Below are 17538 nucleotides of genomic sequence, written 5' to 3'. Positions count from 1 at the left end.
TGTGTCTCTGAAATCCAGAAATGCTGTTTGGTAAACGATACTGTTATTGATCAGGGTGTAATTATAACCTTCTGAAAATAGGAATCAATATTTATTACCACTGCACTTGCCATTTAAAAAAATTAGCTAATATGTTAACTACCTAGTTCATTCACTTAAAAGGCTGCCCTCTCATCATAAAACTGCATCTTCAGGAGCATTTTGTTGCACTTCTGGTTTGAGAACAAACTCTGTTTAGTCAGCAAGTGTTCCATGTAATTTTCTGAACATTAAAAATAGAGAGCACTAGAATGAGACTGCTGTGCTGGATCAGCTGTGAGCAACAACTGCAGATAAGGATTCGGGGTTGTTTCACCTCGAACTCAACTTCACTTGCTTGCAACTTCCTGAATATCTTCTCTGAGCAAGCCTCGAACAGTATTTATTGATGGAATTGAGTGTCATGGAGTTGGAAGCTGAAGTTTGTCAGAGCTTCTAAAACATAAAAAAATTAGCAAGTTCTTGTTGGAAACACATAACTTTCACATCACAGTGTTTCATTAGGTTTGAAAACAGTGGAGCTGGTGGAAATTTGCTCCAGGAAGAATCTGGTTTGCACCAGAGGAAATGTTCAGTACGGTTCAAGCACTTTATATATTACATAAGACTCCAGCCTGCTCTTGTTCACTATAAATTTATCAGTTTTGGCTCTTCGATGTGTGTTTTGTAAGAAAGAGTAATAACTGTGTGGAATGGCAGCATCAGTGTTAATTTAAAAACTTTGAGTCTGGCTTTTCTGATTCCTCATTTTTCCTGCCATCATTTAAGTAGAGGGGTTTGCATTTCATGAATGTGTGTGTCAGAGTAAATAAACTGAATTTTGCTATTAGCATTTAGGAGAGAGAAAGCACTTCAGAAAGCAGAGATCAAAGAGGATAATAATTCTAAGAGAGCTGATGTAAAAGAAATACTAATTTATTTGAGTCTCTTGGAATCTGCAGCAGTAAATTAAAATAAAGAGGTTTGCCAGAGTTATCAATGGTCTAGCTAAAAATTGCAGACTGAATGCAATGTCCTGGGCATTTGGATCATAAGGGATGTGTGCTGGGTAAATCTCTGTTACTTTAAATGCCACCATTGTCCCTGTCTTGTATTTTAGGACTCCTGTGGCTGGTATGGAAACTCACATTCCTGTTATATTCCTTGACTTGAATGGTAAGTAGTCCTTAAGATGGCAGAGTAATTTGAAAATAAACTTTGTCCAGCCAGTGAGGTTTCAGAATTGAAGCAAGCGCTTAAAATTAACAAAATCCTGGAATGGCAGGTAGATTAATTGGAGAAGTGCCCATTTTTCCTAAAACATATTGCTTAATGTTTCAAAATAAGCAATGATATGGATGGAAGGAAACATAGGTTTTAATAATCCCGTGTTTCAATGCATCCCAATGCAAGATCCAGTTTGAACAATGTATTTGTCACATGCTCCTACCAAGGATGAGGAGTTGGAGCCAAGAAGGTGGTAGCTCCAAAACAATCCAGGGAGCAATCAGTTAAGTAAATCTGTGATAAGATATTTCAAAGAGGGTTAATGTTTGGCTGAGAGGTGAGAAGGGGAGGTGACACTCAGCCTGTTGTGAGGAGAGCTGGGCTCCAATCTTCTGGCATTAGTTTGTCCCCTGGGACAGCACATCCATGGATCCAATGGCTTCAGAGAGGAGCTGGTTAATAATTCTTGGAGAGGGCCTCCAGCCAGGACAGGTTGAGCTTCTCAAAACCCAGACTGAGAGTTTGTTTAATATGATCCAAAAGTACTGTGTTTTCTCCTGTTCATCCAGCAGTTTATCTTAACAGCACCACATATTTAATGCCAAATGAGCTCAGTGCTGAAATTCCACCTGTGGGCAAGGAAGGGGTGTTTGCCACTGGGGGAGATTCCTGGCCTTTATTAGGCACATTTGAGTCTGTGTCCCCAAATCTTTGTGCACCCTTTTTCTATAGAAATGGAGTTTGTTTTTTTTTTTTTTTTTTTTAAATGGAACAATTCAGCTTTAATTTTGTGTGTGAAGTCTAAGTAGCCAATCTAGGGAGCTGGGGATGAAAATATGAATTCATTATTTGCTGATGTTTTTTAAAAAGGGTGATTGCTTTGTGTTTCCTCACCTTCCACATCCCCTCCTGTCTGCAGCTGATGACTTCAGCTCCCAGGATAACCTGGATGACCCAGAGGCTGGAGGCTGGGATGCTACTCTAGTGGCAGAGGAGGAGGAGGAATTCTTTGAGCTGCAGATTGTGAAGCATCACGATAGTGAGGTAAGGGAAGCTGCAGACCAGGGAATTTCAGTCTGTTAATTGTTCTTTTTATATGTCCACATGTGAAAATAATACATCAAATAGGTCATAAAAGTGATAAAGCACTTGGTCCTGTGAGCAACTGTGTTCTCAAGGAATATTCACTGCAAGTATAACCATGATTTGGAAAATAGTAAAACTCAAGGGTCTTCCTTCATCCAAATCCAAACAGTCCAAAAGCCTGAGATTCAGTTTGTATTTAACAAAGCAAAATCCCTGAGTAAATTAGAGTACAAAAGCCTCAGCTGAAAAAACAAACAATCTTAATTGTTAACATTTTTACCTCTGCATTGTTACACTCGTTATCCTCTATTTTGCCACATAACTCATAGTTTCACAACTTTACAATTGTTGGTTTGTAATTTCTACTATTATATTTAGAATCTCTGACTTATTTTATTCCTTACAATTTTGCTCCTTTTTCTGAAACTGTTTTTAATTTTTAGAGAAGCTTTATTCCTGGTAGTTCTGCTAGGGACTTTCTTTAGTCCTGATTTGTATTTGGAACATGGAAATTTGGCTACCAGGCCATTTTTCTTATGGCTTGAAGAGAAACCATAAAATCCTCAGTAATACTTATATTTTAACATGCAAGAAGAAAAATTCCAGCTTTTGCTGTATTGCTAGAAAGGCTTCAGCAAAGTTATTTCTCAAATACAGACAGGAGAATTTTCATGGTGTGATGGAAGATTTCCACTGCAATCTCTGATGCTCTCTGGTTTATCTTAATAAATTAGGCCAAATGGTCCTGCACTTCTGCATATTTTATAATTTATTTGCAATGATCCTGGGTATTCAAAGATCTTTTTTCAAGAGGAAATGTTCCACAGTTTGAGCAAGTTGGCATTTTTAATCCCAACATCTTCATTTGGCAAACTGATCTTGATTTTTAAATGGCCTCTTCTAAAGTGCGGGGATTTTTTCTTCACAGGGAGTGAAACGGAGGAGCCGACTCTCAAAATTTATGTATTATGTATTTTTGCTAATTATGCTTAATTAATTACAGTTAATTATACACCTAATTATGCTTATTAGAGGATACATTTATTTTTTCTTCCCCCCTCTTTTGCAGGTGAAAGCAGAAGCCTCGTGGGACTCCACAGTCCACGACTGCATCCAGCTCAGCAAGGGGACGGCAGCAGAGGAGAGGGTTTACCTGATTGTCAGAGCCACTGTCCAGCTCAGCCACCCTGCAGAGATGCAGCTGGTGCTGCGCAAGCGCATCTGTGTCAACGTCTACGGCAGACAGGTGCAGATCCTGCAGCCCTTCCCACTTCCCAGGACTCGCATTCCTTCCTCTCTCCCTCCACCTCAGCCCGGGTGGAAGCGCCAGATCAGCGGCATCCAGCGAGGCTTTGAGCTGCCAGGTCGTTTTCCTGCTATCCCTTGTGCTGTGGATGATGACACAGCTTGTTTTTTAAGGCATCTAAATATGAGAAATTAATTTTTCTCTTAACCACTGAGTGCTTTCTCACTGAAAAAAGAAGAAGAGTTAATTTCTCATGAGCCCAGAGTTTGTATTTTCCATAAAGAAACTTCTATGTTTCCCTAGCCCTATATTAAGTCCACACATTGCTGCTAACCATTTGTATTTACACCTCCAGGTATTTAGACATCAACTAGGAATAGTTGGAGGAGAGATCCCTTGTGTTAATTCACCAGAGTTAATCACTGTTGGTCCTTTATGTTTTCCAGCTTGTGCTCTTACAATAATGTGTAGGTGAGAGCAGGGTGTTTGATAAATGGCAGGCAGTGAAGTTGTCATTCCATTTGCAGCATCATGCCCTGAAAATAATATAAATCCTGAGAACGATGGGGGAGGAAGGAGTTTGTTCAGCACTGTCTGAAAATCCAGCCTCCCCTGGCAGTGATAATGACAAAGCAGAAAGCCTGGATTGTTATTCTGGTTGCACATCTGTAGTTAAAATCTGAAGCAAGGGCGAAGAGAAGAGGTGTGGTCACACCCAGAAACCCTGTAGGCAACTCCCAGTGCTGGAAGTAGAACCCCAGTTCTTGGTGATTCCACCAGGCAGAAGCTTTTTCTCAGCAAGGGAAGAACAGTGAATTTTTTGTCGTATGAAATGGGAGACTGTATTGAACAGATCAATTGAACGTGCCAATAATCACAATCAGGTGAAGTCTTCATCAATTTTGTTTTCTACAGATTTAGTCAGTGCCGTTTTTTACTTACATCCAACACAGAATCTTTGGCTTTATTCCTGTTTTTCTAAAAACCCCCGTCAATAACCTTTCCTGGGAGTTTGTCTCAGCAGCATCTTTGAATGACTCATCTCTGCATTAATTCAACAGTCCAGTTCTTAACCCTGCAAGGCGCCAAGTCAGCATAAACAATGACCATGCCCCTTAAATCATTCTTCATAACGATCTCTTTGGTCAAGAATTTAATGTCTGTACTTGTCAATATTCAAGACAAGTCACCTAGGGCTCTGTCAGGGAAAAAAAACACCTCTAAAAGCAGCTGATGCTTGAAACAGTCACCTTGCAAGGAAGTGACTCCTCTGTGTCCACAATAAGCAAGCAAATTATTTTTTCCAAGTTGAAATCTTGGGCTGTTACATGTTTATTGGTTAAACTTCGGAGTTTGGGCTTCTTTCACTGTGAACTGAATTTATTTCAGCTGGAATCTGTTAATCCACGTTTTCCTCATGTGTTTTTAAGCTGGAATCATGTTAATCCATGTTTTCCTCGTGTTTCCTCCCCACAGGGTTTTGCACAGAGTTTCCTGCGAAGAATGTCCCCCCGAAGTTCCATCCCTGGCTGTGGCGTCACTTTTGAGATAGTCTCAAACATTCCAGAGGTGAATAAGAAATCAGAGTGCCTCAAATTGGCCGAGAGCCTCTAATTTTGTGCTTTCCCCCCTCATTTTGAGCGTGCTGGCTCTTGGTGCTGCCAGCATAAACTGTGTTTTGTAAAAGATGGAGCCTGTTCCTTTACATACTGTGACTTAGCAGCAACCTCTGTCTTATCAGTGTCACTGTGTATTTTGTTGAGTGAGCATCTATTTGCTCAGGTCCTTGAAGAGGCAGTTTGAAGAGAGAGAGAGGGGGAAAAAGAGGGAGGAAAAATGGGCAGGTGAAGTGCCTACTGCGGGGAGCACAAGAATCTGTGGAAAAAAATAACAAAGTGGCTTTTTCTCAGTAATGTCTTCATGAAACTCTTGATTCCTGAGCATATTCCCAGTTAGATGCTAATCCTTTCTTTCCAAAGAGATGCTCTATCAGGGCACTTGTGAAAACGTTAACACATGAAGAGCCAAAACTCTGATTGCTGCCTGGCTCTTTCATGTTCTGCTGCATTTTGCACTCTCTGTTGAAATGCTTCTCCAGCAATGTTCTATTTTTTTTTGCTTCTTGCAGCTCACTTGAAATTTTGTTTTCCTCTCAGGTTAGACAACGCCCTCAATGTGCTCGAGCACTTTTTAATTATGAAATATCTGAATGCAGCCCTTTTGCTAATTAATGGCAGTGTCTTGCTGTGAGACTCTCAGAAAGAACCCAAAAAGCCTCAAAACAATAACCACATACAGCTTGAGATGTCTGTGACAGTGGCAGGAGCACCTGTGCAGGTTACGTGGCACGAGGTGTTTATTTGGATCAGAATCTTAGATTGGGCATTAGGAAGAAATCTAGAATAGATATTAGGAAGAAATCTAGAATAGATATTAGGAAGAAATCGTTTTCTCCGAGGTTGGTGAGGCAGTGATTGCCCAGAGAGGTTCTGGACTCCCCATCCATGGAAGTGTCCAAGGCCAAGTTGGACAGGGCTTGGAGCAACCTGGGATGGTGGAAAGTGTTCCTGCCCATGGCAGGGGGTGGAATGGGATGAGTTTTAAGGTCTCTTCCAACCCAAACTATTCCATTATTCTCATCTGCCCCTGAGCTCAAGGACAAACAGTGCTGAACTAGTGCCCTGTGGTTTTAAAAACGCACTTTCTCCGGGAGTGACGTGGGAGATTTTGGGTTTATTTTAAAATGCTGCCCTCTCTTTTTGCCTCCCCAGGATGCTCAAGGGGCTGAGGAGCGCGAGGCACTGGCCAGGATGGCAGCAAACGTGGAAGATGCAGCTTCAGCTGACTCTGAAGCCTACATTGAGAAGTACCTGCGGAGCGTCCTGGCCGTGGAGAACATCCTCACCCTGGACCGGCTGCGCCAGGTCTGGCTGCAGCAGGGAGTGCCCTGAGAGCAGTGTGTGCAATCCAAATGTCCTCCTGAGTACCCACAAACTACCAAACAACCCCAAAACCACCCCAGTGCACACCTCAGCCTCCCAAAGTGAGCCTGAGGCAAAGATCCAGGGAAGCAGAGATGTCCTCGCTCAGCTCCAGCATGGATGGGGCTGGGAGTTCCCTGCTCAGGGCACGATTCTGGGGGGCTTGGTTTGGTTTTAAGGCTGTTCATTGCTAATTCTGGTTCAGGAAAAAGAGTTATGTGGCCTTAGCTTTTGCTCTCTGAAGCTTTACCAACAGTTTATGCAATTTCCAGTAGAATTTTTGTAATTTTGCCCACATTCTGCTTTGAATTCACCAAAGCCATCCTACCAATAAAAAAGACATTGATTGGGTTAATTTTAAGTACTATAACTTGATCTGTTTAGCAGGAAAAACACAGGAGAGAAAAACATTTGTTGAAAATTGTTCTCCTGGATATAAATTATGCAAGCACAAAGAGAAAAGTTATGCAAAACAAGCTGGAGCTTGTGCCTGCCCACTATAAATTCATGGGGAAGTGTGATACACTTTAAATATTGAAAGCAAGTTCCCTGTCATTTATAATTAGTTTAAAGGATTAAAATAGGAGCTATAGGAGCTCAGCTAGGAAAGAGAGTCTTAGTCTTTGCATCTCTGTCATCTCCTAGAATCAAGACTGCAAAATCCTACACGTGCCAATCAGCAAAATGCCAGATGTTAAAATTTATCCATTCATAATTTTAGCTGTGTAAACTTTACAGACAGCAGCCTGTGCCACAAGGCAGCTTGGAAACATTTTACTTGTGTAGCCAAAGCTACCCTGGGACGATCAGAGCTTTAATTCTTGCCAAACACACTTATTTTCTTCCTTTTGCTCTCTGTGACTGCCAGGAGGTTGCTGTGAAGGAGCAGCTGATGGGGAAAGGAAAACTCTGCCGCAGGAGCCTGAGCTCCCCCAACGTGAATCGGGTGAGTTTTCCCTGCTGGCATCTCCAGCAGCTCCACTCTTCATTCTCAGGTCCTGAAATCATGGAAAAGAGCAATGAATTTCCTTATTTTTGACCCCTCTGTGCTATTTTTTTTATCCCTTACAATGGAGATTTTTCATTTCCTTTCCAAGTTGAACGTTTTGGGGTTTTTTTTTCCTATCTTTCTTTAGAAGATATGAAAACAAGTTACAAGTATATGCTGAACTTAAGCTTTGTACCAGTGTTGTGCATAAGAAAAATGAGACTTCTGCTACCCAAAATTTGGAAAGAAATAATTTGATAGAACTGGTAATCAAGCTAATGTCAAATTCTGGCTCCTCCCAGGTCACGAATTAAATTTTCACCTTGAATTTCTTGGATTTTGATTCTGCTTCAACCACAAAACTGTTTCTTTTCAGCCTTACTGGTCAAGAGGCATAGTTAAGAATTTTTTTAAGTTGTTGTTAAGAAATAATTCTGCTTCTTTTAACTCTTCCAGCTTTCTGCAAGCCGCCAGGATTTAGCCCCTCCTTACAACCTGAGCAGTAACAGGGTGAGTATCTGCAGATCTCCTGGGAAAACTGAGAAAAAAAGGAAATTAATCTACAGCGATTAGGATCATAAATGGGAAATATCTCTGAAAAATGGGCCACCCCCATGTGCTCCTGGATCCTTGGGACAGAGACAGGTTTGGATGTGCTGCTCTGGACCTGTCTGGGGAAGTTCCCCGTTCTTCTCCCAGCCCCTGTGGGATGCTCAGGAGCATTGTCCAGCTTTAGAGCTCTTCCAGAGTTTTCACCTGGGTGGAGGGAAAAATTCTGGGAGAAAGGAAGAGGGTTGGGTCTGTATGTCAGTTCAAGTCCACCTCTAGACAGAATAAAGGCTATGAAGAAAGTCCTTGACCTCTCAGTGGTCCTAAACTTGTGGTGGGTGATAATCCAGTCCATTTCACTCCTTAAAAACACCACTACAGACCCAAAGCATTCCTTTAAAAGGTGAAAAATTAAATTTAAGCTTATTTTCCAAATCCTAGATCAACTGAAGGATCTCCTCCTGATAGATATGCAGCCCAGCAAGCGTGGAGTCATTTTCAGGGGGAGAATCTGGTGGTGACAAGGCATTTTAATGCATAATGCAGTTGCACAGAATAATAGAATTTTGATGTAGTGCTCCAGCAATGGTTGCTAAATCTGCTACATCTGATCCATGGAGAGAATGCTGAAATATGTGTAGGTGATAAAGTGTTTGCAGCAACTTCTGTTTGGAGAGAACTGTGGGGTGTTTCAATATTGTAAGGTTTTTAAAGCAAAAATTAAAGATTAGGATTCTTAATGATTTCTGTTTTTCTCCTCCCTTCTCCTCAATGATTTCTCTCATTGCATGTTTCAGAGTCCAAAGGTCCCAGCAGAGGTAATGCATTAGGTCCACCTAATGAGTGGGATAATAATTTTATCTCACTATAAAGTTAATTTTGCTCACTCACATGCTTTTATTTCCTGCTTTGAAGATGCTGCTGGTGGTGCCTCATTTGCATAGCACAGAGCAAACGAGTTTTTCCATTGAAATGCTGTCATTAATGCAGTGTGAACTGGTACAAAGCAGAGAACTTTTCTCCTTGGGTGCATCTGATGGGTTCTTACAGAGCTTGAGCTGTTCAGTGCCATTTCTCACAGATTTTTGGGCAGGGTGAAGTCGTTTCAGAAATAACTCCCTCTCAGCTGAAAAAAAAGAGACATGAAAGCAAGCAAATATCTAAATATCTGCCAGTGAATATTAGCCTGGTGATGAGATAAACATTGAGACTTTCTCTCAAATCTTGCTCAGGCTTTATGGCTTTTATAGTTCAGTGTGAGCAACACTTGATTTCTATGAACAAATTACCTTAAAATAATAACTGGGCCAATGGAAAACATGCTTTTCCTTAGTTTTGTGTTAGTGCTCTCAGAGGAATGACCCCTTTTCCCAAGCTTTGGTTAACTGGAATTGTTGGCAGTGGTTTGCATGATGTTTTGCAGCTCTTGGCCACGGCTGTAGTTGCTGACAGAGACTCTGTGCTGCAGGAATGTGGAGCTCAGGTGGTGGAGCTGCTCCCCTTGCTTGCAGTGAGCTTCAATCCAAGGCACTTGTTCCTCAGGACATGGAGATGGGGCCTCCCCAGCTGGGAATTCCTGGTTTTGAAGGGATCTCTGGTTCCAGGCCACGTTGGACAGGGCTTGGCACAGCCTGGCTTGGTGGAAGTGTCCCTGCCCAGGTCAGGGAGCTGGAATTAGGTGATCTTTAAACCCTCCCAACCCAAACTAGTCTGCCATGCAATGATCCAGTTTCAACAGGAAGATGAGCAAAAGCTTTTGTAATCCCAGTGAAATATCTAACAAATCCTTAGATGTCCCTACAGCACACAGACACCACAGAGCTCAGTGGTGAGATCAGTCCTGTCCAGCTTAGCATAAAGGAGCTGAGAACAGCTTGATAGGCAGAGTTTTGGTTAAACTGGATGTTTTTGTCCCTTGGTGAGAAATTTGGTGGCAAAGAAGTCTTCTCCAGCAGTCATGGATTGTTATTTTATTGTCATTTTACCGGGAATTGGGTGTTATTATAAGCCAATCCCAAACAAGTGATTTAATGTACCACAGCAAAAAGCAGTCACAGGACAATAACAACTGGGTGCAGAATACTGATGGAAGGCCTTGGCACATCCCGGAATATTCCTTTCCTTTACTTCTATTCCATTTCTTTATTTCTCTCTCTGATTGTTGTTCCTTGCATTCCTGGTACCTTTACCATGGATTTTTAGCTTTGTGGAAAGGGCTCCTGAGTCTCACTCCTCTATGTCAAGCATCATCCATGTTGGTAAAATTTGGGATGTGGATGCTGCTCCTTTCTCCAGCACTCAGAAGAGCTGGGATTCATGCCTCTGTTAAAAAAAAAAAAAAAGTATTAAACAAGAGTATTATATGACTTGAAATAAGAATTAAAGATGGTGTCAGTGCAACTACAACCGGCAGGTCAGGAATTTCAATGCAGAATTAAGGCATGGATTAATTCACAAGGACTGGAGCAGTGGTGTGGGATTGGCCCATTTTGGGAAAAAACACCTTAAAGAATATCCCAGTGTGCTGACAGCACAGAGAGATTCCGGGGAGCAGGATGACTCACACTGAGCTGTGCATTCCTGGGAAATATTTAAGTCACCACTGGGAATTTTTAATTTCTGAATTTACTTCAGAAGAGTTTTATGGACTTTCATATTGTCAGCAGGACTGCACATGGCCTCACCTCGAGGTTCTGTCTGCTTGCTTAAATGAGGAAAAGGCAATTTTTACTCCTGTTATCACTGCAGATGTGGTTAGGGGAGACTGAGATGAGTTTGATTTCTCCTTGCACACCAAGTGATGCAGGGGTATTGAGTGTCTTAGTCTTGATATCAAATAGAGGGGGTGAATTTTCATGTTCAAGGGGGCTTTTGTTGGAAATTTAATTACATTTAATTCAGTTGGACGATGAATTTCAAAATTGACATGACAAAACTGGATGAATCAGAGGCACAATGAATGGAAGGCACCTCTGAGATGTTTTACAGATCAGACCAAGTCACATATTGATGAAAAATATCAACAAGTTGCTCTTAAAACACCTGACAAGAACCGTTTTGTCTTGGACAATTGTCCTTCCTTTCCCAAGGGGCTCAAAATCCAAGTAAGAGAAGATGGTGCCATTCAACCTTCAGGTTTTTCTGGGAACCAGAGTTTTTTTCAGCAAATTGATACTATATAGATTGAACTTGAATAATCCTGCTGTTCATGAGAACAAGTGCCTTTTGTCCCAGCTGTGTGTCCCAGCTGTTTGCTTGTGTTCCAGTGCTCCATGGTCACCTTTTCCTAAGCCTTTTCTGAACTGCTGAAATAATAAAACACAAGAACTATTCATTTCTCTTACCCAGTGGCTGCATTTTAATGGTCTGTCAACTTCAAGGAAAGATTTGTCAGGTAAAGCCTCCAGATGACTTAGGTAGTGATCATCCCTACCTGCCCTAAAGGTTTTGTGCATGGAATAAATTCCCTGGGGTTTTTCATGGAGGATGTGTGAAAGAAGGGAAGGCAGAGGAGAAGAAGGAGAAGGTTTTATAAAAATAAACTACTTTATAAACAGCTCTGCATTAAAACACATTAAGGGACGTGCAGTTTTCTGGTGGCTACTTGGATTTGTTAAATTAAATCACTTGACCTCTGGTCACTTGGCAGAGAGCAAATATATTCATGAAATGATGACTCCTCTGGGCAAATGATTTATAAGCTTCCTCTCTTTCTCTCACCACCCTTCTTGAGAGAGAAAATATTCACAGCACTTAAATAATAATAATAAGAAGAAGAATAGACTTAAAACTTGTAGTGGTGCATGCACAAAGCAGCACGGGAGAGTGCTGGATGACATCCAGGTGGGAAATTTGGGAACTTCATCAAGTTAATATAGTTAATCATTCTTTTTATTTTTATTTCAGTGAGCTTGACATGGGTTATCTTTCAATCCAGCTTAGTAAAATCATTCATGAATTACCTTTTCCCTCTGCACAGCAGTTGACACTTCCAGTTGTCTCCGGTATTTTCTTTTCCAAATGTTTCTCCACCCGTTGCCCTGACTAACCTGATTTTGATAGTTTTTTGTCATCTCAGAGTTGAGGGTTCCAAATTTGACCTTCAGGCTAAAACTCTGATCCCTGCACTCTCTCCAAAGCAAGTGCAATTCAAAAACCCAGCATGCCTTAAGTAAATAACCACACAAAACCTTTTCTCATTCCTGGTCTCAGGACCTTCACTATATTTAGCCTGGAAAAATACTTAAAATTACTTAGAAAATGTAGTCATCCATAGTATCAAGGCTGAAGAAAAATTTCTGAAAGATCCTAAGAAAAAAGCCTTTTCCTACAGAAAAAAGTCACCAAATGCTGCCATTCTTTCTGTGCAGGATGAATATTCTGAAAGTGTTCTGCTGGTTCTTACCTACTCCATTTTTTCAGCATTCCCCAAACAAGGCTAGAAAGTCAATATTGCTTGAAAACATTTTACTCTTGGAACAGTCAGTGAAGGGCACTTCTGACTCAACAGATCATGACTCAGAAAATTATTTAGTTGCTCTACCTGCACTGAGTCCCTGTTCTAGTAAGCTACAATACTCTTGAGTGTTTGTAATATTCTGTTTCTTCTTTTTCTGTGGCCTCCAGAAGCACGTGGGCTTGGCTCCAAATGTGTCACCTTGTTCCATTTGTCTTTAAGTGGATCGCTACCCCAAGATCCAAAAGGATCATTAATCAAGCTTTATGTTCTCCAAAAATGAAGCTTTCAGATGCTTTTCACTCTTCCATAGCTCTTTTTTCCTAATCCAGTGCCAACATTGAAAAGGCTGATGGTAGACTAGGCCAGGAGGCAACAAAACCAGTATTTCAAGATTATTTTGAGTCTTGTGCTATTTGGTTTGAGTCTTCTATTTTTTATTAATCTCTGCACAATATAAGGCCACCTAAGAGAAATCTGGACAAACAGAAGCATGAAAGCAAAAAGAAAAAAAAAAATAGAGTTTGGGGATGAGGAAAGATGGTTTGATGGAAGCATTTAGTGGAATTTTCCAGCCTCAGACATGACTCTTGGATGTGTGTAGGACATAAATGAGTTGCAGGTCGAAGATGATGCTGGAATTGGAGAATTAAGGCATGGGCAGAGCAGGAAGCTTTCAAGAAGGACTTAAACACCAAAGTCCTCCAAACCAGCAGACTAACCAAACCCCTGCTGCTCCCAGCCTGGCCTCCATCAGCTTCACTTTCAGGATGCCTCAATGACCTCAGACACCCACCAGGTTTCCCAAATTTGGCTTCCCAGGTGCTGTGCCTGGAGCAGGAGGGCTGAGGACAGGTCCTGCTCTGCCCAAGTGAGGTTACTTGCTATTCAAAGCAGGAGAGCTTCCCTGGGACTGACTTATAGATCCAAATGGAAATGATTCTTGCCCTGGGCTGCTCACAGTGACCTTCAACCCGGTGGAGAAATCTATTCCTCCTGTCCTGGCTTATTTATTATTTGTGAAACATTCATGGCTTCAAGTCCCGGTTAAGATTAGTTTGGCTGCCTGTCATTATTTTTATGTTCAAGGTCAGATTAATTCCTTGCATCCAACAGTGGAGAGCTTCTCAAAAAAACACATTTTCCTCCTCTTCCTCCAGGAAAAAAGATACTAAACTTATGGTCTAGGATGCAGCAGGTCATTCCATCCCTTGTAACTCCTGCACCATTTTACTGTGAAAGCATTTCCCTTTCTGTTACGTCTGTCAAAACACAAGCAAAATTCAGGTGTACAACAAAACAACAAAATCCAGATTTTGCACCAACCACAGCACAACTCTTTACCCAAAAAAAAAAAAAAAAAAAAAAAAAAAGGGATTAAGGGATTAGACTTCAGTTTTTCTCAGTTTGGCTGCACTATCCTGTCCTTGCAACCTCTGACTGTGGAAAGGTGAGGCTTTTCCAGCTTGTCCTGAGAACATTTTGCCACCTGAACAGGACAACACTATCCCACAAGACCCTGAGTCTTCTCAAAGAGTCTGAACCTGGACTTTTTTGACCCACAAGCTCATAAATGGGTATTGAGTTGCCTTCAGGTCTCCTGTAAATTAGTAAATGAGAAGGAGCTGCTTTGGCAGTTTGATTTTGCACGTGTGCATCCCTCAGGTGTTTTCAGGACAGCCCCATGGAATTTTGGTTTCCTTTCCAGCTCTGCACACTCAGTTTGGTGAAGCAAAACCAAGCCCTGTCCTACATCCACATGAAACTTCCAGCAGAGCCACACCCTGGCCAGTCACTTGGAATAATCACTGCAGACAAATTTATAAATTATTTTGCCTAGCCAAATGAGAAAATTAATAAAAAATGGGTTCGGACACACAGATTCTTGACACTCACATGCTGATGTGAAACAGTGGCCTGGGGTTTCTCTCTGTTAGCCAAGAGGCTTTGTCACTGAGCCAGTTTCTGGCTGTGAGTTTGAGAGGAATATTCCAAAACCACAGTGGACTTTTGTAAAAGCAAGAGAAATCACCCCTGGTGTGCAGAATGGTGTGGGGGATCCATGGGAAAACCCAACCAGAGAATCCTGGGATCTTGGGAAGGCAAAGGAGCTGCTCTTTTCTCTGTCTCTGTCTCTCTGTTTCTTCCTCATCTGCATCAGGCTCTTGTAGGGCTGAAAATAATCTTGTTTGATCTTCAAAATCCTAACCTGTCCTAATCTTTTTTGTGGCTCCTGCTGTCCACAGCTTGGATATTCCAACTTTCCCAGAAAACTTTGCAGTGCCACAGTTGCTTCCTCTTGATCTGTTTAACTCCTCTTTTCTCTGACTCCAGGCATAAACATCCAGCCTTTAGGTGCTGTATTTCTTGTCTTGTTTAAAGCTCTGTCCTCACCCTTTATCCTGGCGCTGCTTCCACTTCTCCTGAGTAGATACACAAAATATTCAGGAATTTTGGGCAGACAGCACCATGTTGTTTTCATCTGGTTGTAACATACTCAGCTTCCACAACACAGCAGCACAAGTGAGTTAAATATTACAGCTTTGAGGTCTAGAAATTAACTTTTTCTGTGCCTTTGTGGTGAGGGTGCTCATCTTTGCAGGGCTGGGTCTGCCAACTAAAAGCACCTCTGGGGAAGGGTCTTTCCTCAGCTCTGGCACTCTGAGCTTGGCAGAGGGGCTGTGCAGGGTGTGTCAGGATTTCTGTGCTCCTGCTGTTGTGCTAACTTGGAAAAAAACACCTTTTTTTTTTTTTTTTTTTTCCCCTCTAGGGTCGATGGGAGAGTCAGCAAGATGTGTCCCAAGGTGCCACAAACTCCAGTAGAGGCATTAGTCCAACTCGTACCTCCCTGCCAGGCTCTGGGCAGCAGAACCATTCCCCTGACCCAGGTGAGGCTCTCCTGCAGCTCAGAAATCTCCCTTGACCCAGGTGAGGCTCTTCTGCAGCTCAGAAATCTCCCCTGACCCAGGTGAGGCTCTCCTGCAGCTCACAAAATTCCCCTGACCCAGGTGAGGCTCTCCTGCAGCTCAGAAATCTCCCCTGACCCAGGTGAGGCTCTCCTGCAGCTCAGAAATCTCCCCTGACCCAGGTGAGGCTCTTCTGCAGCTCAGGGAACTTCCTAAATATGAGATGAAGTCACTGCAGCTCCTGACTGTCACTAAAAGTCAGAGAGTGCTTTCCCTTGGCTAATTCTTTGACCACAGAAGTCATCTTAGACTAAAAAGATGTTTTTAAAAAATTTTTATAGAGGGTTTTGGGTCAGCTTTGGGGTTGTTTTCCACCTTTCTTCAAAGAATAGTTCTTTCCATTTATGAATATTTGTTTTTCCAATAGGTATTGGCAGCCTGGCTGCTTCCTACCTGAATCCTGTCAAGTCCTTGGTGCCTCAGATGCCAAAGCTGCTGAAGTCCCTGTTCCCTGTTAGAGATGAGAAAAAGGGCAGGCAGAGCTCTCCCCTTGCACAGCAGGTAAGGCATTAAATCACCCACGAAATCCAATACTGGTGAGTGCTGCTGGGCTTGCTGGCAGAGAGCTGTTTTATAAAAGTTGTTGCAGAGCAAACCAAGCTTTTAGGCACAGCAAAGCCTCGTGATCCATTTCCCCTCCATCCAGGGGTAGTGGAGCTGCTGGAACTTATTGACACACACTCAGCCCACTTGGCTTTTCCACTCCCAGGGTGATTTATGGGCCTCCCACTCGCAGCAACAATGGTAAAATTTATGAAGGGCACTTAGTGTTGTTTGTGTATTGCCAGGAGGAAAATGTAATTCTATTTTTAATTCCTTATTTCATATCCCTGCCCCTCACCCCAGCTCGTGTCACCTTTTACCATCTTTGCCTGTGTACTTGGGGCAGTTGCTTTTGTTCATTCTTATCTAATCCACATGTCAGGGAAGCATTTTATTTCCTTTTTCTTTTTTGGATGTTGTGCTGCAAAGCTCCCACCTGCTCCAGATGTGGCTCCTGAGCAGAAGTTAATGCATGGTCAAGCTGACTGAAAAACCACTTCTGTCTTCTAAAAAAACCACCAGATGAAATAGAGAATCCCATTATAAGTCATGTAATCCCCTTTATTTGTGAGGAATATTTATTTATAGAGGAATATTTCCTTCTAGAGTAAATTTTGAAGGGTTAACAAATTGTTTTGAAGATGAATCTGGAGCCAGATCTCATGTGAAAGTTTTTGGGATTCTGTTCTGTGCACGCTGGCTCTGCTCTCACCCTCTTCCTTTACCTGGAGTTCTGGAAGCTCATCACTTATTAACTCAGACTTTTCTTCACCTCTTGCCATGCAGGCAAACATTTTAAAGCATATCTTTCTCCAAACAAACCATAAAATCCCCGAACAACTTTTTTTTTTTTTTGTGGATGCATGCAGGTCTTTTGTTTGCTACAACTAAACTTGCTGTTACAAAAACATTCCAGGAGTACAGGAAGTTGTTTTGGCATAATAGAAATACAGTAAAATATTAAATAGAGCAAAAATAAATCTACTAACATTTAAATTTTTAAAAAGAAATTTCTGGCACATGTAGTACAAATAAGAATGAGGCAGTTTTAAAATATTCTTAGCTTGATTGGAGATTCATTTTACATTTTAATCTTGCCTTTTGCTTGGTGCTGAGGGTGGAATTGTACAAACCTCCTCATCTATGAACTGTAGAGAATTAAAATGAAGGTAGTGACTTTCTTTAAAGGTATTTGGGTATGGAAAGATGCAAATAGGTGCTCTTACAATTGCAGTGAGAGCCTTTCACACCTTCTTGAATCCTCAGTGAATCAGTGAGAGCTGAGAGGAGAAACGAGGCCTAATTTCCTGCCTCTAGTCTAACCACCTGTTCCCACTCCTTTCCTGTTCAAGATCAGCCGTGGATGATTTGTCTAGAAATCAAGTTTTAAACTACAGAGGCATCTCTTCAATGAGATTTTAGTTTATGGTATGGATTACTATGGAAAGTCAACCATAGGTCATGATCTCAATAGGTTT

General features: G+C 41.8%; 1 protein-coding gene across 4 annotated transcripts in view; it reads left to right on the top strand.

Annotated features, from left to right (window-relative positions):
* KIF13B (kinesin family member 13B) overlaps positions 1 to 17538 on the top strand; it is a 118608-nt gene that overhangs the window by 84813 nt on the left and 16257 nt on the right. For 3 of the 4 annotated variants that reach the window (XM_072926260.1, XM_072926259.1, XM_072926261.1), the window contains 10 exons: positions 1139 to 1194; positions 2165 to 2289; positions 3401 to 3577; positions 5054 to 5146; positions 6349 to 6501; positions 7427 to 7504; positions 8003 to 8056; positions 8893 to 8913; positions 15322 to 15439; positions 15885 to 16018. In XM_072926260.1, coding sequence (XP_072782361.1) covers positions 1139 to 1194; positions 2165 to 2289; positions 3401 to 3577; positions 5054 to 5146; positions 6349 to 6501; positions 7427 to 7504; positions 8003 to 8056; positions 8893 to 8913; positions 15322 to 15439; positions 15885 to 16018 — 1009 coding nt within the window. The remainder of the gene's footprint in view (positions 1 to 1138; positions 1195 to 2164; positions 2290 to 3400; positions 3578 to 5053; positions 5147 to 6348; positions 6502 to 7426; positions 7505 to 8002; positions 8057 to 8892; positions 8914 to 15321; positions 15440 to 15884; positions 16019 to 17538) is intronic. The other variant, XM_041714966.2, reaches the window with a different exon arrangement.

This window comes from Taeniopygia guttata, chromosome 3 (genome assembly GCF_048771995.1).
Source record: "Taeniopygia guttata chromosome 3, bTaeGut7.mat, whole genome shotgun sequence".
Taxonomy (NCBI): Eukaryota; Metazoa; Chordata; class Aves; order Passeriformes; family Estrildidae; genus Taeniopygia; species Taeniopygia guttata.
Note: the sequence above shows the minus strand (reverse complement) of the source record. Positions and strands in the feature narration are given on the sequence as shown.